Source organism: Poecilia formosa, unplaced genomic scaffold (genome assembly GCF_000485575.1).
Source record: "Poecilia formosa unplaced genomic scaffold, Poecilia_formosa-5.1.2 Scaffold383, whole genome shotgun sequence".
In the NCBI taxonomy this organism is placed as follows: domain Eukaryota; kingdom Metazoa; phylum Chordata; class Actinopteri; order Cyprinodontiformes; family Poeciliidae; genus Poecilia; species Poecilia formosa.
In genome coordinates, this window is record NW_006800322.1 from 490,041 (window position 1) to 508,920 (window position 18,880).

Here is an 18,880-nt window from a genome sequence, read left to right on the forward strand (position 1 = left end):
TTCAGTTTTGAAATAGTTTTTTAAAATTATTATTTAATTACTTTTTATTCAGTTTCAAATGATTTCAGTGACCATTTGGTCATTAACAGAGATACCACTTTTTTCACTTCTAGTACCGATATCTGAGGTTTAATATCGACTGATATGATCCGATACGATACAGAACAACAGAGCTGAATTGACTGAAAACGTTTCTGCTTTTTAACACAAACATAAATACAGAAATAAATTCAGAATCTTAACTAAACATGTAAAGACAACAACTTTCATTTGTTTAATCAGTTATGAGTAAAACAGCCAATGTAAAATAAATAATAAAGAAACTGAAACTGACAAAAACAGTACAGTCAAATGTGAAAAAACTTTGAAATGGTTCAGAAAGTGCAATTAGGAATTTTAAATATAATTTAAAATAAATAATAAAGCATGACGTTGCTCAGTACAAAGCATAGAATTAGACTGAATAGATCTGACGTTATGGATCAGGTACATTGTCACTGATATTCAATCTCTAATTTTATTTATTTCAATATCGGGACAGATTATTAATTCATTAATTCATCTCAACTTTTAAATTATTTATACCCATACACTTACTCTGTTGCCCCGCAGGATCGATGTTCACCGCAAGGAGAACGCGGGTGCTGCTGAGAAGCCTATTAGCATCCATTCCACTCCTGAGGGCTGCTCAGCTGCCTGCAGGATGATCCTGGAGATCATGCACCAGGAGGCTAAAGACACCAAGACGTACGTGTCAAACAGATCCAGCATGGCAGAGCATGATGTCAGACTGTAGGCTGCGTGAGGCCCAGTGTAATGAGCAGGGATTTTGCTTTTCAGAGCTGATGAGGTTCCTCTCAAGGTTCTGGCCCACAACAACTTTGTTGGCCGCCTTATTGGGAAGGAGGGACGCAACCTGAAAAAAGTCGAACAGGACACGGACACCAAGATAACCATCTCACCGTAAGACATGCTAACAATGACCAGCTCAACACTTTTAGCTTCAGTATTTAGAATGTCTTGCATAAGTTCTGACACTCCTTAAACATTTTTTTTTGTCTCGTCACTCTCCAGCCTCAAACCTCACCGTATTTTTATTGGTCTTTAACGTGACAGACCAGCACTGGTATAAAGTCAAAGGAAAATACTAGTTTTTGATTAGTTTTTCAAATAAAACGGTTGCATCCATTAATATTCAGCTTGCTCTCCACTGATACCATTTAATAAATTGGCTTCAGAATTCCCCTCATTAGTAAATGGAATCCAGCTGTTCTATGAAGGCCTCTCAGGTTCCTCTGAAGACGTTTAAAGGAGGTTTAGATTATAAAACGATGGGACCAGAACTGAACACTTTGGTCCACAGGCCACACCAAGATGAACAGAGCTTGGTGTTCCGTTTCTCTTAACAAGTCCACTCTGCAGCAGCCTATCTCATCAGAGCCTAATAAAAACACTGAAGCCTGTGGTTGTAATCTGAGACAGTTCTGGAAGTCTAATGTAGAAATGTAGCTGTTAATGTGTAATGGAAATATTCTCTATTATGTCAAATGTTTCTTTATCTGCATATGAGAATATTGTTTTTTGGCCAGTAAGGGCTGTTTGTATGAGAAAGCTGTGAAATAGTGAAGAAGTTTTTGTATAACTAAAATTAAAGTTCCTGTTTTTATGTTGTTCGCTTAGCGGTAAAGCTATCGCCTCATATGGAGGTACATCCATCATGTCGCTGTCTGGACTTTGATTTCTGAACTAGTCTTCCTCATCTGACCCCCCGCTCTGTCTAAAGTGACTGAAGGCCACAAGCTTGATTTGTCATTTATCTGATGAATACGATACAGCAGCTTTCTCTGCATTAGCTTTAGCTTGGCACTTACAGTTCTTTCTATGAATAGAGTTTTGAGTTTCTTGCTTCGCATAAACAAGGACATTTGGAAGTATGGTCCAGTCAGAACCCCGTCTTCAGGCTTATTCAAAGTTGAGATAATTACTGACCTTTCATTTCACTAAGTAATTTTGAGCAGAGATTTACATTTTGCAATGTTGAAGCATGTTCACGATATCGGTGACCTGGTCTTACTGTGTTAGGTGAAACTGTCTCTCAGTCCTACAAACTCGCGCAGCAGGAACCTGAAGCGCTGCATTCTTAATGAGCACAGTGTGTGTGAGTAACCATGCTGGGTGTGCTGATGTGTGCAGTCTGCAGGACCTGACCCTGTACAACCCAGAGAGAACCATCACAGTCAAAGGCTCCATTGAGGCCTGCTGTAAGGCTGAGGTCGAAATTATGAAGAAGGTCAGAGAGGCCTATGAGAATGACATTGCAGCGATGAATGTAAGTGCAAACACATGCTCATCAGAGCTGTTACCTCCAGTCATATTATCCTTTGAATGACAGATCACAAAGGATATGTCTATACTTCTTTTTTTTAACAATTATAATGTGAAGAATCTGCAGCGCAGGCGTAATGAAAAAGTTGGAATGACCTTTACATACTTGGGTCAGATGTCAAAAAAATGTTTCTGTAAAAAGAGAAAAGGTCAAAGCAGGAGAACTCTGACACATCAAACATTTTCTATACGTATTTGGATTATGTACCCTGGCTTGTGTTACCTGGTCAGTACAGTACTGAGTAACTGCAGATGATATTTCATAAAGATCAATGAACATCTACAACACTAGATTTTTACTGTATCTTCAAGGTTGTCAGGGCAACCAGCTAAGATCAACCTTCTAAATGTTCCTGTGATATTCTTCTCTACAGCAACAAACTCACCTGATCCCTGGACTTAACCTGGGGGCTCTGGGCCTCTTCCCCCCTTCATCCAACATGCCCCCCCCACCGCCTGGAAATGCAGTTGGAGGAACCCCCTACGGCTCCTTTGGGGTAATGTAGTCAAAGTACAAAGGAAAATTGTAATTCATTTCATACATGTGTGATAAATCATTATTCAGATCTCACTAAAACCAAGCAAACCAAACTACAAACCATATGACAGTCCATATAACAATTTATTTGCCTTCATTAATAAGGAGTGCAATCTGATCATTTGACATACAATCTTTTACCAAATGTGCCAAAATTTACAACTAGAACACGTAATCTTGTTTGGTAAATTATTCCAATGACTCGTCACATTCATTAAATCTATTTTTTTAATGCTTTTATGTATTTATTTATGGCTGTTGTCCTTTTTGGAAGTGCTGTTCTTATTTTTCTACTGCAATTTTTTGCCCCTGCTTTCTAGACAAATTTTCCCTACGGGCTATGTATTTTTTGATGCTGCATTCACCTCTAGAGGGCGCCCTATTGACTCCATTCATGTTATTTGATCTCAGACAAACTTTCTTTAAAGGTGGAGCAACAATGTTATGAAGAATTTTATTAAAAAAAACAAAACAAATGTTTACATAAAAGATCAGATTTTCAAAGCTTAAAAGATCATATTTAAAAGAATTTAAAGAATTTAAAAGGTGATGTTATTGTTTAGATTTCTTGTCATGAATCTTTAAGGCATGTTTGCATCTTTATGCAAAAGGTTTTAAAATGATTGAATTGCATGAGCAATGTGCGCAGGCCCCAGAGCAGGAGACTGTTCATGTGTACATCCCAGCACAAGCAGTGGGGGCTATTATCGGCAAGAAGGGACAGCACATCAAACAGCTGAGCCGTTTCGCTGGAGCCTCGATTAAGGTTTGTTAAACAGGAGAGAATAGAAATATTCTATTATGTCCTGCAGTGGGGAAGTCCAGGTGTCACTGCAGCAAACTGAGTTAAGTGGGAGCATGCATATTCACATAAAGATAAGAGAATGTGGCTCAAATTTATATTAGAAAAATAATGCTGTAGAGTTATTGTTACTCTGCTTAAAAGAAATGTGCAGTTAAGTATAGTAGTTAAAAAGAAACATGTACAAGAGCTACATAAAGGGATGTACAAATGACAGCAGGGATGTTATCTGAAATGAGAAAACTGCAAATGAAAGCAGAGGCAAACTCCCAACTGGTGATGTTATAAAGTTTACCAGCTGCTGGCAGGACGGATCAGTGTTAACGCTGCTTAACACAGCAGCTGTCTGGTTTATTCACCAAGGCTGAGCAACGTTAAGCTGTTACTGAAATACAAACTTTGACATATTTTAGATTTGGAAAAAATGTCAGCAATAGTTTCTACCAAGATAATTTTAGTACCTCTACTGCAGCCGACATCCTGAAGCCAGTAATATATTTCTGTGTTGTTCCCCAGATTGCACCAGCTGAAACTCCAGACTCTAAGATGAGGATGGTGATTGTGACCGGACCTCCAGAAGCTCAGTTCAAGGTGAACATTAAAGGCTGATTGACATGAATCCCATTCGGCACTGGATTATATTGCCAGGAGATTGCTGGGATTGTCTCCTGTTGAAGATTATTAATCTCCTTTTCTTTCTATTACCCATAGGCTCAGGGCAGAATCTACGGCAAACTGAAAGAGGAGAATTTTTTTGGCCCTAAAGAGGAAGTGAAACTGGAAACTCACATCAAGATGGCTGCTGCTGCTGCAGGAAGGGTCATCGGCAAAGGAGGAAAGACGGTAGGCAGCAGAAAGCTCGTGCTTCCAGGCCTAATCTGAGCCTCATCTGAGCTCCAGAGTGTTTGTTCTACCGTCAAACAAATTAAAATTCAACTGTTGCTCATTCTTGAAGTAACTGAGAGTTGTGTTTGCAGGTGAATGAGCTGCAGAACCTGACAGCAGCTGAGGTGGTGGTCCCTAGAGAGCAGACACCTGATGAAAACGATCAGGTCATTGTCAAGATTAATGGACATTTCTACGCCAGCCAGGTACGCTCCCTGAGGCACATCACATTTCATGTTTCACCTTCTGCCAATTTACAACAAACTTCAGTGCATCTCCATGATATTGTATATGACTGACCAGTACAGTGTAGGTGGAAGAAAAATGATATTCGATATGTTTTACAAATAAAATGATGAAATGATGCAGTTTGTTTAATGATGCTCTCAGTAGGGCTGGGACTTTTAACGTATTCATTTTGATACATTTATTTAATAGATTTTAAGTTAAAATTTTAAATGCAATAATTAAAAAAAATATATGTTTCTGGTCAGAACCTTTATATTTGCTTGTTTCTGGTTCACACTTAAATCTGATGCACATGCGACATCTGCAGACAACATCAATGGAAGACAAACCGGCTCCTCCAGGCCCGCTGGGGGTTCATTTTTGCTTCAAAAACAAGACTATTGCTCTGTTCAAGTTATGCTAAAAGTAGTTAGCCTGTCAGTGAAGCTATTCAAACCTAAAACAGTATCTCGATGTCTAAACATGTAGCAGCAGCAGAGACGTCGGCGTAAACAGACCACATTTCTAAACAAGTTCAAGGACTGCTCAGTAGTTCCTGAAGCACTGGAAAGCTGCACCAATCTGATGGTTAAATAACAGTTTAAAAACAATAAATTTCTCTGTTACTGGGCTCATTTGACTATTTGTTCAATAACTGAGCAGCAAAAAAGGGGTTTTGAATTGAAAATGTTGCTTAATTTGTAGTTTTTGATTAATTCCGATCAACTCTGTGGCCCTCTGCCCTCTTTCCAGCTGGCTCAAAGGAAGATCCGAGACATCCTGACGCAGGTCAAAATGTCCCAAAAAGGTGGGATGGGTATGGGCCCCGGGACCCACCCTCAGGGCTTCACTGAGATGGGGAGCCCCACACAGGGCCTGACTCAGGACCACCAGCCACGCAGGAAGTGAGGGTCTCCTCACATTGCTGTGGGACTCCCCCGCCCCACACACCTGACGGACACATGCAGACGGACAGACGAACGGATACAGAAGAGTAAAACGCAGACCCAGCAATAGACAGGGAGAGATATTAAGAAGGGTGGAAGTACGCCTGACAGCCACTGAGAAACATCCTCAGTGAGAAAAATCTAAAATTAATTCAATCAAAAGATGAAATGATTGGGATAAAAAGAAACTTGAAAACAAAGACCCAGTGCCAGGCCAGAAGAGAGACTGAGTGTGGATGAGATGATGAAGAGAAGGGGGGATGAGTCAGGCACCATGGTGTGGCTGCACAAAGCTCCTGGCTCGCTGCAGTTCTCACACACACTTTGGATCGATGGCTTTCATTGACAGGCAGGCGGTTCTCTCCATGAAGTGATGGAGAGCTGGTGTAGTTAATGAAACCTGTGTGAGTCTCAGCTCCACTAGCCTGTGTGCAGCCGCTCCGACGCTTCATTCCTCCACACACCTCTCCAAACATCTGCAGTCAGTCTGATATTTTAAGGGCGTTTTTTAACATAGAGATATATGTATAGAAATGTTTTATTCAGAGCTATTATGATAAGAATGCAGTGAGGCGGAGCTGGGAGAGGGAGTCTGGAAGCTGCTGCAGCGGGCGCAGGTGGGCCAGCTCTGGGGTCCTGAGGAGGGGGCCGTAGATGCTAACACTGCTCTTTAAACAGCTCTCTAAAAAGCAGCTGGAGCTGAATGAAAAAAAAAATGAAGAAAATATGAGGTTGTAAATATATAATCTTCAAGTTATTGTTAAAAATGCTGCGTCTGAACCACGTTTTTTTAAGAAAAAATGAGGGATTGTCTTTATGTTTCCCTCTCCCCTGTTTGAGATGTAGCATACCGCAGTCTACAGTAAGACGAGAGGGGAGGGGGGGTCTCCGGGCGCCCCTGCTGGTGGGAGGACGCAGCAAGAGACAGTAAGGAGGCGGCAGTCGTAGCTGGTCCTGCAGTTCTAATGCAGGGGTCGGCTCACAGCGCCCAGCAGCCGTGCTCGCTGGCCGCCACCCGCACCGTCAACAGCATATTTTCTATATATTATATATATATGATATGTGAGTTAGCCCGGCCCCCGCTGAGTGGACTGTAGCTAGTGAGCAAGGTTTGCTGCACCTGAAAGTCCTGCAATGGCAGACAGACAAGGAGCGTCTGAGACCCTCTGCTCATTGCTAGGCGACCGCTCTGAAGCAGCCTGGTCAGGGTCTCCGTTTCTGCTCTGAAGGCACAGGAAGCAATAAGTCAAGTCTTCCACAGCTCCCCACCTGGACCTCGGTAGAGGACGTGTGAGTTGAGCGGAAGCAGCTTCCTGGTTTCCTCTCCCTAACCTGCCACAGGCCTGTGGGCGGGGCCTCCACATCCTGCCTGTGTATGATAAAGAGGGGCAGGAGTATGGATGCTTTTACCAAGATTAGAACAGATCAGAGAAGAAATGAAACAGAAAAAACTACCTCAGGGTAAAATTACCTCAGTATTCTAACTTTTTTTCGCTTGCTGGTGTTTTATATAAATAGAAAAAAAGAGCTAATAGTCCTGAATATTTTTTATTTTTTTAAGAAAAAATGATTTTTTTTAAGTATTGTCTTGTTGCTTTGGTTATTTTTTTCTGTGTTTTTTTTTTTTTTTTTTGGTGGGGATGGATAGATCAGTGAATTCAGGATGACAAAGAGGCTGTTTTCTCTTTAAGCAGAGAGCTGGTACAGTACATAACGCTGAGCTAGTTTGCCTTTTGTTGGTGGGAAAACACGCCATCTGTGTACCTGAAGTGTGATTGGAGCAGCCACTGCCTGAAGTGGAGAACTGGCCAATGGGGAGCAGTGTTACCTCAAGGGGAGGGTCCTAACAGGCTCAAGGATGACCAAACGCACTACTTTGTGGGTCTTTAGCTGACCGTTATGAATGGATGTCCTCCTCCAGACAGACCCCCCTGACCAGTCCAGTCCCTGCCTCTAGTCTTTGTCAGTGTGCCTGCCTTGAACCCTCAAGGACCCTCCTCTGGTGCCTTATTGACATAATCAGGAAGCACTAAGCAGGAGCTGTGTTTTCTCCCTCAGCAGTTTAAGAACTTGGTTTTACCATCAATTGTATACTTGTGGTCCAGATAGAGCCCGGCTGTTCATGCTTACACTGCAGGCGGCTTTGATGTCTCTAAATGTGAATATTTATTACCTGTGCACTGACCATGATGCTCCCTGTTGGCTACATGGGCGTGTATGTGAATGCAGGCATGTGCAAGTTTGTGTTCAAAGTTTAAAATTTTTTTACTTTTTTTTTTTTTTTTTTTTTTTTTTGGTCAGGGAATATGGTTGGGTTCACAAGAAACTGAAAAAAGTCGGACGAGAACCCATGGCCCTCCACCTGGAAAGCCCATCGAGGATGGAGAGAATTAAAAACTTTCTGAGAAAATGGGAGCAAATGGCAGCCATACTGCTGCAAAAAAACTTAAAACCTGTTCAGTGATCGTTATTCTTTTGTATTTTTGGAGAAAATTTCAGAAAGAAAACCCAACAAGGAAAGCAGTTGAGAACAGAAAGATAATGCTAGTCATTGTAGGACACTGACAAATGTAAAACTCCTTTCAAGTCCTCACAGTGCTGAACGAAGCGGACTATCGGTCTGCGCTGGCTGCCCCGCAACCTGAGCATCAAACAGGGAAAAGCCTTTTCTGTCATGTCTATGCTTCCATTTTTGCCCAGAGGCCCGAACTTCACAGCTCGGCATGGTTGTCCTGTGTCATTTCCAAACCATAGAGCTCTGTTCACAACCGCCAAGACACATTAGTTAGGGTTTCTTATTCAGCCTGCAGGGTTTTTGATTGGTCAGATTTGACGTATTTTGTTTTTATTTAGTTTAGACAATACAGCAAGCTTTATTTGGACATAACATCTAGGAACATAGTGTTGCACTAATTGATGAAATATGCTGACGATGACAAACTACCAAAACGACTGAGAACACCCAGCCCACATAGCGAAAAAAAAGATGAAGTGCAACAGAGAGTAGAGGTGGAATGAACACCTTCAGTCTTTTCTCCTCTCTTTTGTATTCTTGGAAAGAAAATATTTGATTTCCTTTAGTTTCTGAATAATGTTTAATTTTTGGAGCGGGCAGGAACGTCAGGGTCCCTTGCCCTATCTTGCGCTGGTCTCCATTGTGTTTGTTTTGCTAACTTCTGTTGAAGACCTGTTGATTTTTCTATTTAGTCCACTTTGAAAAAAACACACACAAAAAAAACAATGCTTAAACTTTCTTTTTGTTGGAAAATCTGAAAATAGTTTAACTTCTACATGAATACATACATCTATTAACAAAATGGCTACTAAAAATAATGAAGTACTAACAAGTAGATCAGTACAGGATGTTAACTGTGCCAAACCCACAGTAGAGGGTTGGTCCAAAAATACAAACTGAGAATATCTGCGAATAATCTCTGAGCTGTTCCTGAAGGAAAGGTTATGTCTATGAAACAGCAGAGTCTCATCTTGGAACAGAACTCCTCTTCGTTGTTTTATTTTTTTTAATTCTGTACATTAGAGAAAACAGCTGTTAGGATCAAACTGAAAGCCAGCTGTGCTACCTGCAGCTCCTCTGTAGGTCAGAATGTAGTGAGAAGGACTATCTTCTAATTTGCTCTCGGCCATTTAATTCCTAGTTTTGGATCATTTCTGGGCTAATTCCAGACTGATCTATTGTTGTATAAGATTGACAGAGTTTAGTGTGATGCCACCTTTAAAAATACTTCCATATTAATTTCAAATGCTAACATTATGTATTAAAGTCTTTTCAATACTGTTTGAATCTTCATTTTACTTTGTGCATGTTTTGCCCCTTTCCTTTCTGAAGTACTTTGTATTACTGCTGATCATTTCTGTAGCATAAGGCTGGCCTTACATTTTTATATCCTCTAAAATATCCAATCTGGTGTTTTTATGTAAGTCTAATGGGAGAAAACAACAGAAGTCATATTTTCACTTTTATTGTTGTAGCATATACTTTGGAGCCATGTTTATTTGGGAAATTCTAAGTAGTCTTTGGCTGCAATGGGAATGAGTTCCCAGGAATCCCTTACCAGAGAAATTCCACTCTACCTGTTGGTGCTAATCAGCAACTTTCTCACCAACAACTGATGAAGAAAATAGAAACTTTTCTGCGTGCCGGAGGTCAGGGGGCATGGGGGCTCCTGGAGAACCTAACTGGACTAACATCAAGCAATAAGTGTTGATTGATCCTGTTTGTGTTTCATAGACTGACGTTGGATTAGTTGCTGGATGCAGTCATGCATTGTCATAGATCCATAAAATATAGTGGACACTCTTCAGGGAGTGATTCTGCACCAAGGGTAATAATGCTACTTATTATGGTGAAAAATTCATCTTCTAACCATAACAGTGTAATGACAGCACACTGATATAAACATTACCTACATTACCTATGTTAGTTGTATGATCAGCATTAATGTAAAGTACACAATAAATTGTCAAAAACAAAATGACAAAAGGAAAAAAAACTCAAAAAACAAAAACGAATAAAAAAATACCTTTTCTTCTTCCCTTTTAAGTGTAGAACCTTGGAAAGTCAAACTTGGAAGCTTCTTGTTTGTTGTAGTGCGTTAAAGCTGCACTTTATAGAGCAGCATGAACGTCTGCCCCAACAGAACTCGGAGGAACTCCAATGTGGCGAAATGTCCCGACACCCGGCCCAGAGCTGGAAAATGACAAACACGGCGGAGGGACGCCGTTACCTGGAAATAACGAAACGTGATCCTCTTAACACATAACCAGCAATGCTACCTCAAAAGAAAAAAAATAAGAAAGATCAAACACAGCTGGAAGATTGTCCATTTTCTGAAGGTTGAAATGGACAGGAGTGAGTATTCAGACAGCTGGACATGCAAGCAGAAAGAAGGACACGATATTTTATAGCACAATTACATTCGTCACTCGTTGATTTCAATTTTTCAGTTTTTAACATTGTACTTCTCCAGGTAGAGTTAAAACTGAAAAGAATAAATTTAAAGGAGACACGCACAGAAAATCCAGAATGTACACATTTTGTGTAGTAGTGCGTGCCGGAGGTCAGGGGGCGCTGTGCACTTCTGGAGAACCTAACTGGACTAACATCAAGCAATCACAGCTAAGTGTTGATTATGTTTCATAGTCTGACTGCTGGAGGCCCATTGAAATCACACAGTTAGCCTAAACTGGATTAGAAATGAGAACAGCTAAAGTTGGCACGGTTTTCCTCCAGCCCCTCTCCACATGTCCCCTCTCTGGGATTCATCTCCGGAATGACACCAGAAACCATGTAATTAATTTGTTAATCTACCTCTTAGGAAAAAGAAAATGGGTTATGTTCTGTTGGAAAAAAAAATATTCAAAATAACACCCCTTAAAAAGAAAAGAAGACAGAAATTTTTCGAAAGAAATATAGATGAATGAATAACATGGTAGTGGCGTCTCCATATACTGTAGTGGATAGTCTATTAAAGGAAAAGAAACCTATACTTCTTCCAAAGATAACTTTATTTACATTCTCTGTTTTTAGTTGATTTGGAAGGAAATATATGATGGGATATCAAACGGACAAAAACAACCTAATTCTCATCGTCACCAACTCAAAATATATTAGATTTCTTTACTCAGTTCACATCTATTCCTTTTTATTTCAATGAACTTTCTTGTTTGTATCTTGAAATTCTTCATGTTTTGTCTCATTTTGGTTGACTCCTATTTTTCTCTCCCTGTTCTGACATCAGATTGTAACTCTTATGTTTGGGTGCATTTAGCATTTCCTTTCTCTGTGAAAAGTTTCAGCGCCCTGCAAGGACCTTTTACACAAACTATGATGTATTCTCATTTCTCGTGATTCATTTGAAACAAGCAAAAGGACCTGTTTTCTAAGCTGACTGTGTTGATACTGGTGAAAGGAGGGTGCTGCTGTCTCACTATTGATATGTGTTGGATTCATCTACACTTATCAAAAATTAGATTTGGCCTTGAAAAGGAAATTAAAGGATTTGATTCGCTGCAGTCACAGAGTCATGAATATACACTTTTATCATAGGATATTTTGGTCTTCACAGTATATGGACTTTCACCTTCTGCCTGAATGATTTCTTTACTCCTCATCAACACTTATTTTAATTCCTTGTAAACAAACAGAGCATAGATATGAATGTGTTATTAAAAGATGAGATAATGGATCTAGTTTGCCTTGTGTGTGTTTTTGTTTGCACAGATCATAACAGCGGTAAATTTATATGTAGAAGATGGTAGTCATCGGCGTTCTATACAGCTTTAGATTCTGGTCTCCTTGGCAACCATAAGAAGCCTAAAAGTATTAACCCCCTGCTGGTTTGGGTAGATTCAGACACCTTACTTCCTGTGTCTTTTCCTGTCAAACCTTCAAAACGAGCCATACTTCCTCCGTCTCTGCCTGACTGTCAGCTGAAGCACATAAAGTTGCTGCTGGTGTTTTGGTCTCAGTATTTTTGGCCCTCGCTGTTGGACTGCTTCTTATTACTTTTCCAACAAAGAAAACATGAAGCGAAATGTTTTAGGGTCTGAAACAAGCCCTACTTTACATGCCCCTTCACCAGGTTTGTTCATTTTAATTTGGGTTTTTTATACATCAGTCACAGTGACGGTAAAGATGAGTTAAGCTAAGTTTGTAGTTGATGTGTCAAACTGGGCATGAGGGGTTGCACACCAATTGCACCGCCCTGTATCTGACTCTTGACCTCAGACACCATTATTTCCAAATTATGATGCCGGTTTGTCCATCTCCAAATGTTTTTAACTTTTAAAAAAATTTTAACCCAAAAATACGTTGGGCCACTGGTGGGCAGCCATAGCGCCCCAAATACTGGGCTCAGCAGATTTTCTCCAGGGAAAATCCTGGATTTCATTTGAGTTTAAGGATAAGTTAATCATATCTAAAACAGGACAGTGATCAAAAGGAACAGTTTTTAAAAATAATTTGGTTGGGACGGATCCAGCATGCATGCTGACGGTTTGGAAGAAGCTATTATTTTTGATAATTCAGAAAGCTCTACTGACTCAAAAGAGTCCAAACACATCAGGTTCTGTTGTTACATTAAGAGGCGGTCCTAGCCTGTTTGGCGCCCTGGGTGAACCACCTTTTCGGCAACTATAAAATTTACATGCCATCTCAAGTTTATTTCTACTGACTTAAATTGACTAAGAAAAATCTTGCAGTTGCTGAGTATTTTATGAAATTGGACAAAAAAAAAAACAACAACCTAGAATTATTCTCTATTAATGATGAAAAATACAATGTTCTAGTTTGGCAAAGGGTCTTTGAATAGAGCAGTAGACTATTTTTGCAGGATTAATAGAACTCTTCTAGATTTGTAGATTGCCGTTTTCTCTCCAGTTTCCTGGTGAGCTGCTTTAAAGTACTCAGTTCTGGATTTACCAAGCTATGAATAATTATCTTCATTTTTTAAGGGGACTCAATTTTCTAATGCCACACACAGTGAGTTCAGAGAGCTGGTGGACCGCATGGTGTGGAAATACTCAGAATCTTGAATGTGAACAAAACAAAGATTGATGATCGGGAGGAACATGCTTAGATCAAACTCTATTTCCATCATGGGAGAAGAAGTGAAGGTGGCTGAGGAATATAAATACCTCGGTGTTCATCGGGACAACAGACTGGACTGGAGACGCAACAGTGAAGTATCTATAAAAAGGAACAGAGCAGACTGGACTTGTTGAAGCTAAGATCCTTCAAAGTGTGCAGCAAGATGCTGCAGATCTTCTATCAGTCTGTTGTTTAGAACGTCATCTCTGCTGCCATCATCTGTTGGGGCAGCAACATCAGAACCAGGGACCTAAAAAGACTCAACAACCTGATAAAGAAGGCTGGTTTGATTCTGTTGAACCTTTGGAGATGATGCAAAGAAGGTAAAACCCTGACCATCCTCGTCATGAGACTGTCTCAGAAAAACAGAGTGTCGTCAGACACAAGCTTCTTCAGAACAGTTGTAATCCAGACTGCAGGAGATTCTTTCTACCCACAGCCATCAGCATCTACAATAAGTCTTAAGAATTTGAAGTAATATAGGTTACAGCGGGATTTTCTTTCCCTTTGGGATCATTAAAGTATTTTTTTATTTAACTGAATTAAATTTGAAGTTATTAAAATATTGACAAGAGACCAAATCAAGAGAAATGTTCTATAAAATGATAAAGATGGCTGAAACTGAAACATTGTGACAGCATAGCATTAATAGAATTTATGTATAATGTATTGCCCATTAAAGGTCTAACAAAAAACAAATGTGTCCTAATAAAAGTAATTTATGTATGGAATATATAACGTATGAATTTTTGTGCCAGGGTTTGTGCCTAAGACTGTCATTCAATAACATCTGCACTGCTTCTTGTTCTTATCCCAGCTTCTCAACGTTTTTGCTAAGACTTTTCAGCTGCAATACACGGTAGAGACACCAGATGGGAGCATAACAACCTCTTCAATTTTTAATTAATTAATCTAGTTATTTTTATTGGAGCCTTGCAACAAAATTTTCCTGACTATGTACATTGTAAATATGTAGTTGAAAGACAATAGATTATGTCTACACCTATATCTAGAAATCAACACTCATTTAAAAAATGACTGCTTCATATTTCAGCAGATAATGTCTCTGTAGTTTAAGGGGCCAAACTTTTTACTCAGAGGTAAAACTTTAGGTGATGTTGCCTGTCTTTGCTATTACGTGTGTGTGTGTGTGTATTAAAGTACAGTATTTTGGCTTGTGTCCTGCCGTTTTAGTTTATTGAGTTAGTTGGCATTTGAGACATATAACATCTTTTATTCATTGTTAACCGAAGGTGCTTGATCTCTTCTCACAGTCAGCTTCTTAATGGATGGGTACTTATAACGGGTTAACTACTATTCAAAAATATGCATAAGGCATGGTCTTGTTTGTCTCAAAAACATATTCCCAAGACAGTTATGTAGACAGTTTTATCTCTCCAAGACAGTAAAAATGTATGAACCTTTGTGAGTGAAAATTGGGTAAATGTGGTCGGAAAGCTTAGAATTGTATTTAATAAATTTAGTTTATCATTTAACATGTATTGAGCCTTTGAGGAATATAAAAACACCATCTGACAGTTCTTTTCTTTTAACAGAAAAGATTTGGAAAATATGGTACAACAGTGGCATCTAGTGGTGAATTACTTAAATTGATAAACACATAATTCACCCAAAACAATATATTATTTTTCAAAAAAGAAAAAAAAATGCTGTGTCATTTAACTCAAGGAACATCAAACCCAATTAATTGACATGAGCTTAATCTTTTACTTTTTAAACCCAAATGATGAAACCGAACCACATTTAGCTTCATACAATAACGTGACTCACATCAAAAAAGTATGTGAAAACCTCACTTTATATAAATAAACAGCGTTGAATTGAAATAAAGTCAGAGGCACTTGACTGAGGAGGGGTGATGATCATACCGGTAGAGTTAGTTGGTGTGAGGGTGAATATTATTATTATTATTATTATTATTCCATTCCAATCTAATGTTGGACTAAACTGTGCAATATTAGATCACACGCTACCATTACATATCCAAATAAAACTTTCTCTGAGTGTGATGAAGTAATGTGATAACAGGAGAGCAAATAGCTGTTCACTGCTTGATGACCAGACCTCCAGTATCTCCAGACACTGTGCAGATTGCAAGGTTTTCTTAATCTTCACAATTGATTTACCATTAGGCAGAGTTTGCCAATATCTGCAGCAATATGAAATTAGTGAGCAGATTCTATGCTTTTCACTGAATTTTTATTCTGCTTTGCACGTTATTGTTGAATAATAGCATTTACAATCATTTTGTGGTCACTATTGATTGTGACCACAAAATAATTAGTGGTCACTAATCATGAGCGAAGAGGAAAGCTGAAAAGAGAATATGTTTAGCAATTAACTAAAGATAACTGAGCATCTATCCAGCTGTGCAGATATTTTGGAATTTAACTTGAATCTAAACATAAAGAAACCTGTGTAACTTTTAGAACCCAATAGCATTTTGCCTTTTTGCTTCTGCTATAGTTGTGACTCTGTTGAGGCCATCAAAATTTGAAAGTTTTGAATTGTCAGTTAAACATTCTTGAGTTTTAAAAAATACACTGAAATAAATACTCTTACAAAAAAAAATCTAGTAGACAAACAAACAAAAAAGAACAGCAGATGAGATAATCTACACACTAGCAGCGTTTTTAAAATCACCTAGAATCTCTAGAATTCTGACCATGATGGTTTCCACTGTCCCATGTTTGTATTTTTGGACTGTACAGAAACATTTTTCAGTTTCAAGTTTAATTTTCTCAAGTCCTCATGATTAATAAAAAGAGTTTGTCCCTTAGTTATTGCCACATCTTTAAATTTCACAAACATTTCTAAAGCTTTGCCATTTAGAAAGTTTTCACTTTTCTTCAGTGAGTTTTTCGTAGTTAGACTTTCTGTTCAATTGTGGAGCTTTGTCGCCATCTTGTGGCATAAAACAATAGTCCTCTATATTTCACAGAGGCTAAATGAGTCTCCTTACATGCATGTTCGACTCTGCAGACACAACATGCTATTCTGAAATGATTAAACGTCTTTGAGTGTCCTAAAAGTGCTACGTAAGTTTGATTAATTAATTAATTTATAATAATAATAATAATAATAATAATAATAATAATAACAGTTATTATTATTATTATTCCATTCCAATCTAATGTTGGACTAAACTGTGCAATATTAGATCACACGCTACCATTACATATCCAAATAAAACTTTCTCTGAGTGTGATGAAGTAATGTGATAACAGGAGAGCAAATAGCTGTTCACTGCTTGATGACCAGACCTCCAGTATTTCCAGACACTGTGCAGATTGCAAGGTTTTCTTAATTTTCACAATCGATTTACCATTAGGCAGAGTTTGCCAATATCTTCAGCAATATGAGATTAGTGAGCAGATTCTATGCTTTTCACTGAATTTTTATTCTGCTTTGCACGTTATTGTTGAATAATAGCATTTACAATCATTTTGCAATTTACAAAAAGTAAATTGGTAATACAGTGAAAAACAGCATTGTCGTTAAAGAGAACAGTTTAATTGCAAATTTGAATAATTTGGTAACAAGTTGATATCAAATATGATGTCTACAGAAACCTAATATTGTCAATAAGAGAAAATGCTCCGTCTGCCAAAAGAGACAGCGCCACTGACTCCTTCTAGCTTAAAGGAATGCCATCTGGCCTACCATCTTTTGCAGTTATGAAAGTTAGTCATCCATATTATTTCAGAGAATTATGTCCTCCACATCACTCTCTTCTCCCTTTTCAGATCCTGTTTCCTTCTCTGTTTTCCATATGTGCCTCACTCCGTATCATGTTTTCCACTTTCTCAGTTTCCACCCAACCTTTCCCCTCACCCAATGTCATATTTCTCCATTAGTCTGGATTTTTAGCCACCTCTTATATCTCCTATTAAAGGAAGTTCTAGATCATTTACCACAAATGTGCATCTCCTTCGCTCTGACACACACACAAAGACACATCCAACACACACACGCACGCACACACACACATACTTATTTTCCAATACTTCAGTGGACGCTGCATGTAGTTCCATTACATCCTGGGGGATAAGTATGCAACTACATGTAAGACAATAGCTGTTATTAGCTTGACTTTGTAATGATCTTACAGTAAGATCTTATAGAGTTTGATGTCAACTTGTTTGGTTTCAACAAAAACACACGCCAGAATCTGCCACAAACACATCAATTTAAAGGTCCAAAAGTACAGGGCTTCCTAAATGAAAATGATCAGAAATTCTTAGATGCCTACATTCTATTACTGTTGCCAATGTTCCATGAATATGAGCCTTGTTACGGGATCGAACATTGCCTCATGTTTTTATTTGGCAGACAATGCTTAGAGTGAACTCCTATGATAGAAGTGGTTACCAAAGGGACAAAAATATAGTTGAATTAATTTTATAAACAAAAAATGCTGTTAATGCATGTCAGAGCAAGCAAATAAAACAAAGGACGTTAGAGAAGTAGACAGAAACACGAGAAAATGAGGAAATGAGAGAGAGCTGCAGAGTAGGGGAGTATAAAGCTAGAGAAGCAGCAAAGCTTAGTGAGGTCAGCAGGTTACGGATGGAGGTGTGGAAATCAAGAGAAAAAATATGAGGTAGTAGGGCTTGGGGAGGAGAGAGAAGGTATCATTAGTCCTTCTTAGCTATCATTATGAAGATTAAAGTGAAGTCTGCCCATAAGTTTTAACCCTTTCCTCTCTCTCTGAATGGATTCAGTGATTTTAGGTCTTATCAAGCTGCTTTGACACAGGTCAGGTCTGGTCACACAGTACAAGTCAAACTGACTTGTACTTGTACTGTTAGTAATTTTAGAAAATTACTAACTATTCAAGAATTGTGTTTCTACATGTTTAAGAACTGTATCACATTTACTTTAGCAAACATCTGTAAAATAATGTATACTCAGTTCCATTCATTCTGATGCACAGCATTGATGATAATTATAATTATCTGCATAACCATCTTGACAATTCCTTATTCTTGCAAAGTTGCGTGGTTGGGAGGGTGTATGTGTGTGTGTGTGTATAAAGGGTGGGAGGGGGTTGCTGGCGCCTATCTCCAGCAGTCATTGAGTGTAGTTCCTCTCAGACAAGTTGCCACTTGTAAATACATGAAAGATTTTAGTAATTTTGAACAACAACAACAACAAAAAAACATCTGAAAATGTGTCATGTCCCCTATACTCGGATTCTCCAAAATGAAACTGAAATTGATCACCTAATTATTGAATATGGTTCACTTGTGTGTAACTCAGTCTCAGTATACAGGTGCTGGTCATAAAATTAGAATATTGTGATAAGGTTCTCTGAACGAGAAATAAAAATAATCATCTGAATCAACAAAGTAACTCTAAACTCCTGAAAAAGATTCCTTTTGTAAACTCAAACCAGTTAAGTGATTCACTACAAACAGCACAGCCAGACTAATATTCCAGTATGAGTTAAATGTTTCCGATTG

At 38.7% G+C, this 18,880-nt stretch overlaps 1 protein-coding gene and 1 long non-coding RNA gene across 4 annotated transcripts in view; one reads left to right on the top strand and one right to left on the bottom strand.

The window, feature by feature from the left end:
* The window catches only part of igf2bp1 (insulin-like growth factor 2 mRNA binding protein 1), a 43,889-nt gene extending 37,313 nt beyond the window's left edge, over positions 1-6,576 (top strand). The window contains exons 7-16 of one of the 2 annotated variants that reach the window (XM_016662669.1): positions 613-747; positions 841-963; positions 2,194-2,329; positions 2,760-2,887; positions 3,352-3,356; positions 3,535-3,689; positions 4,242-4,316; positions 4,437-4,568; positions 4,703-4,816; positions 5,592-6,576. In XM_016662669.1, coding sequence (XP_016518155.1) covers positions 613-747; positions 841-963; positions 2,194-2,329; positions 2,760-2,887; positions 3,352-3,356; positions 3,535-3,689; positions 4,242-4,316; positions 4,437-4,568; positions 4,703-4,816; positions 5,592-5,747 — 1,159 coding nt within the window. In that variant the 3' untranslated portion in view covers positions 5,748-6,576. The remainder of the gene's footprint in view (positions 1-612; positions 748-840; positions 964-2,193; positions 2,330-2,759; positions 2,888-3,351; positions 3,357-3,534; positions 3,690-4,241; positions 4,317-4,436; positions 4,569-4,702; positions 4,817-5,591) is intronic. The other variant, XM_007575640.2, reaches the window with a different exon arrangement.
* Positions 6,577-7,388: 812 nt separating this feature from the next.
* Positions 7,389-12,008, bottom strand: LOC107833439 (uncharacterized). Of its 2 annotated transcripts, none has more exons than XR_001659189.1 (2): positions 10,041-12,008; positions 7,389-9,936 (listed from the first exon to the last, which is right to left on the bottom strand). It is a non-coding gene; the product is annotated as an uncharacterized LOC107833439 (long non-coding RNA). The 2 variants fall into 2 exon arrangements; XR_001659188.1 differs by having other exon boundaries at positions 10,037-12,008.
* Positions 12,009-18,880: the final 6,872 nt, after the last annotated feature.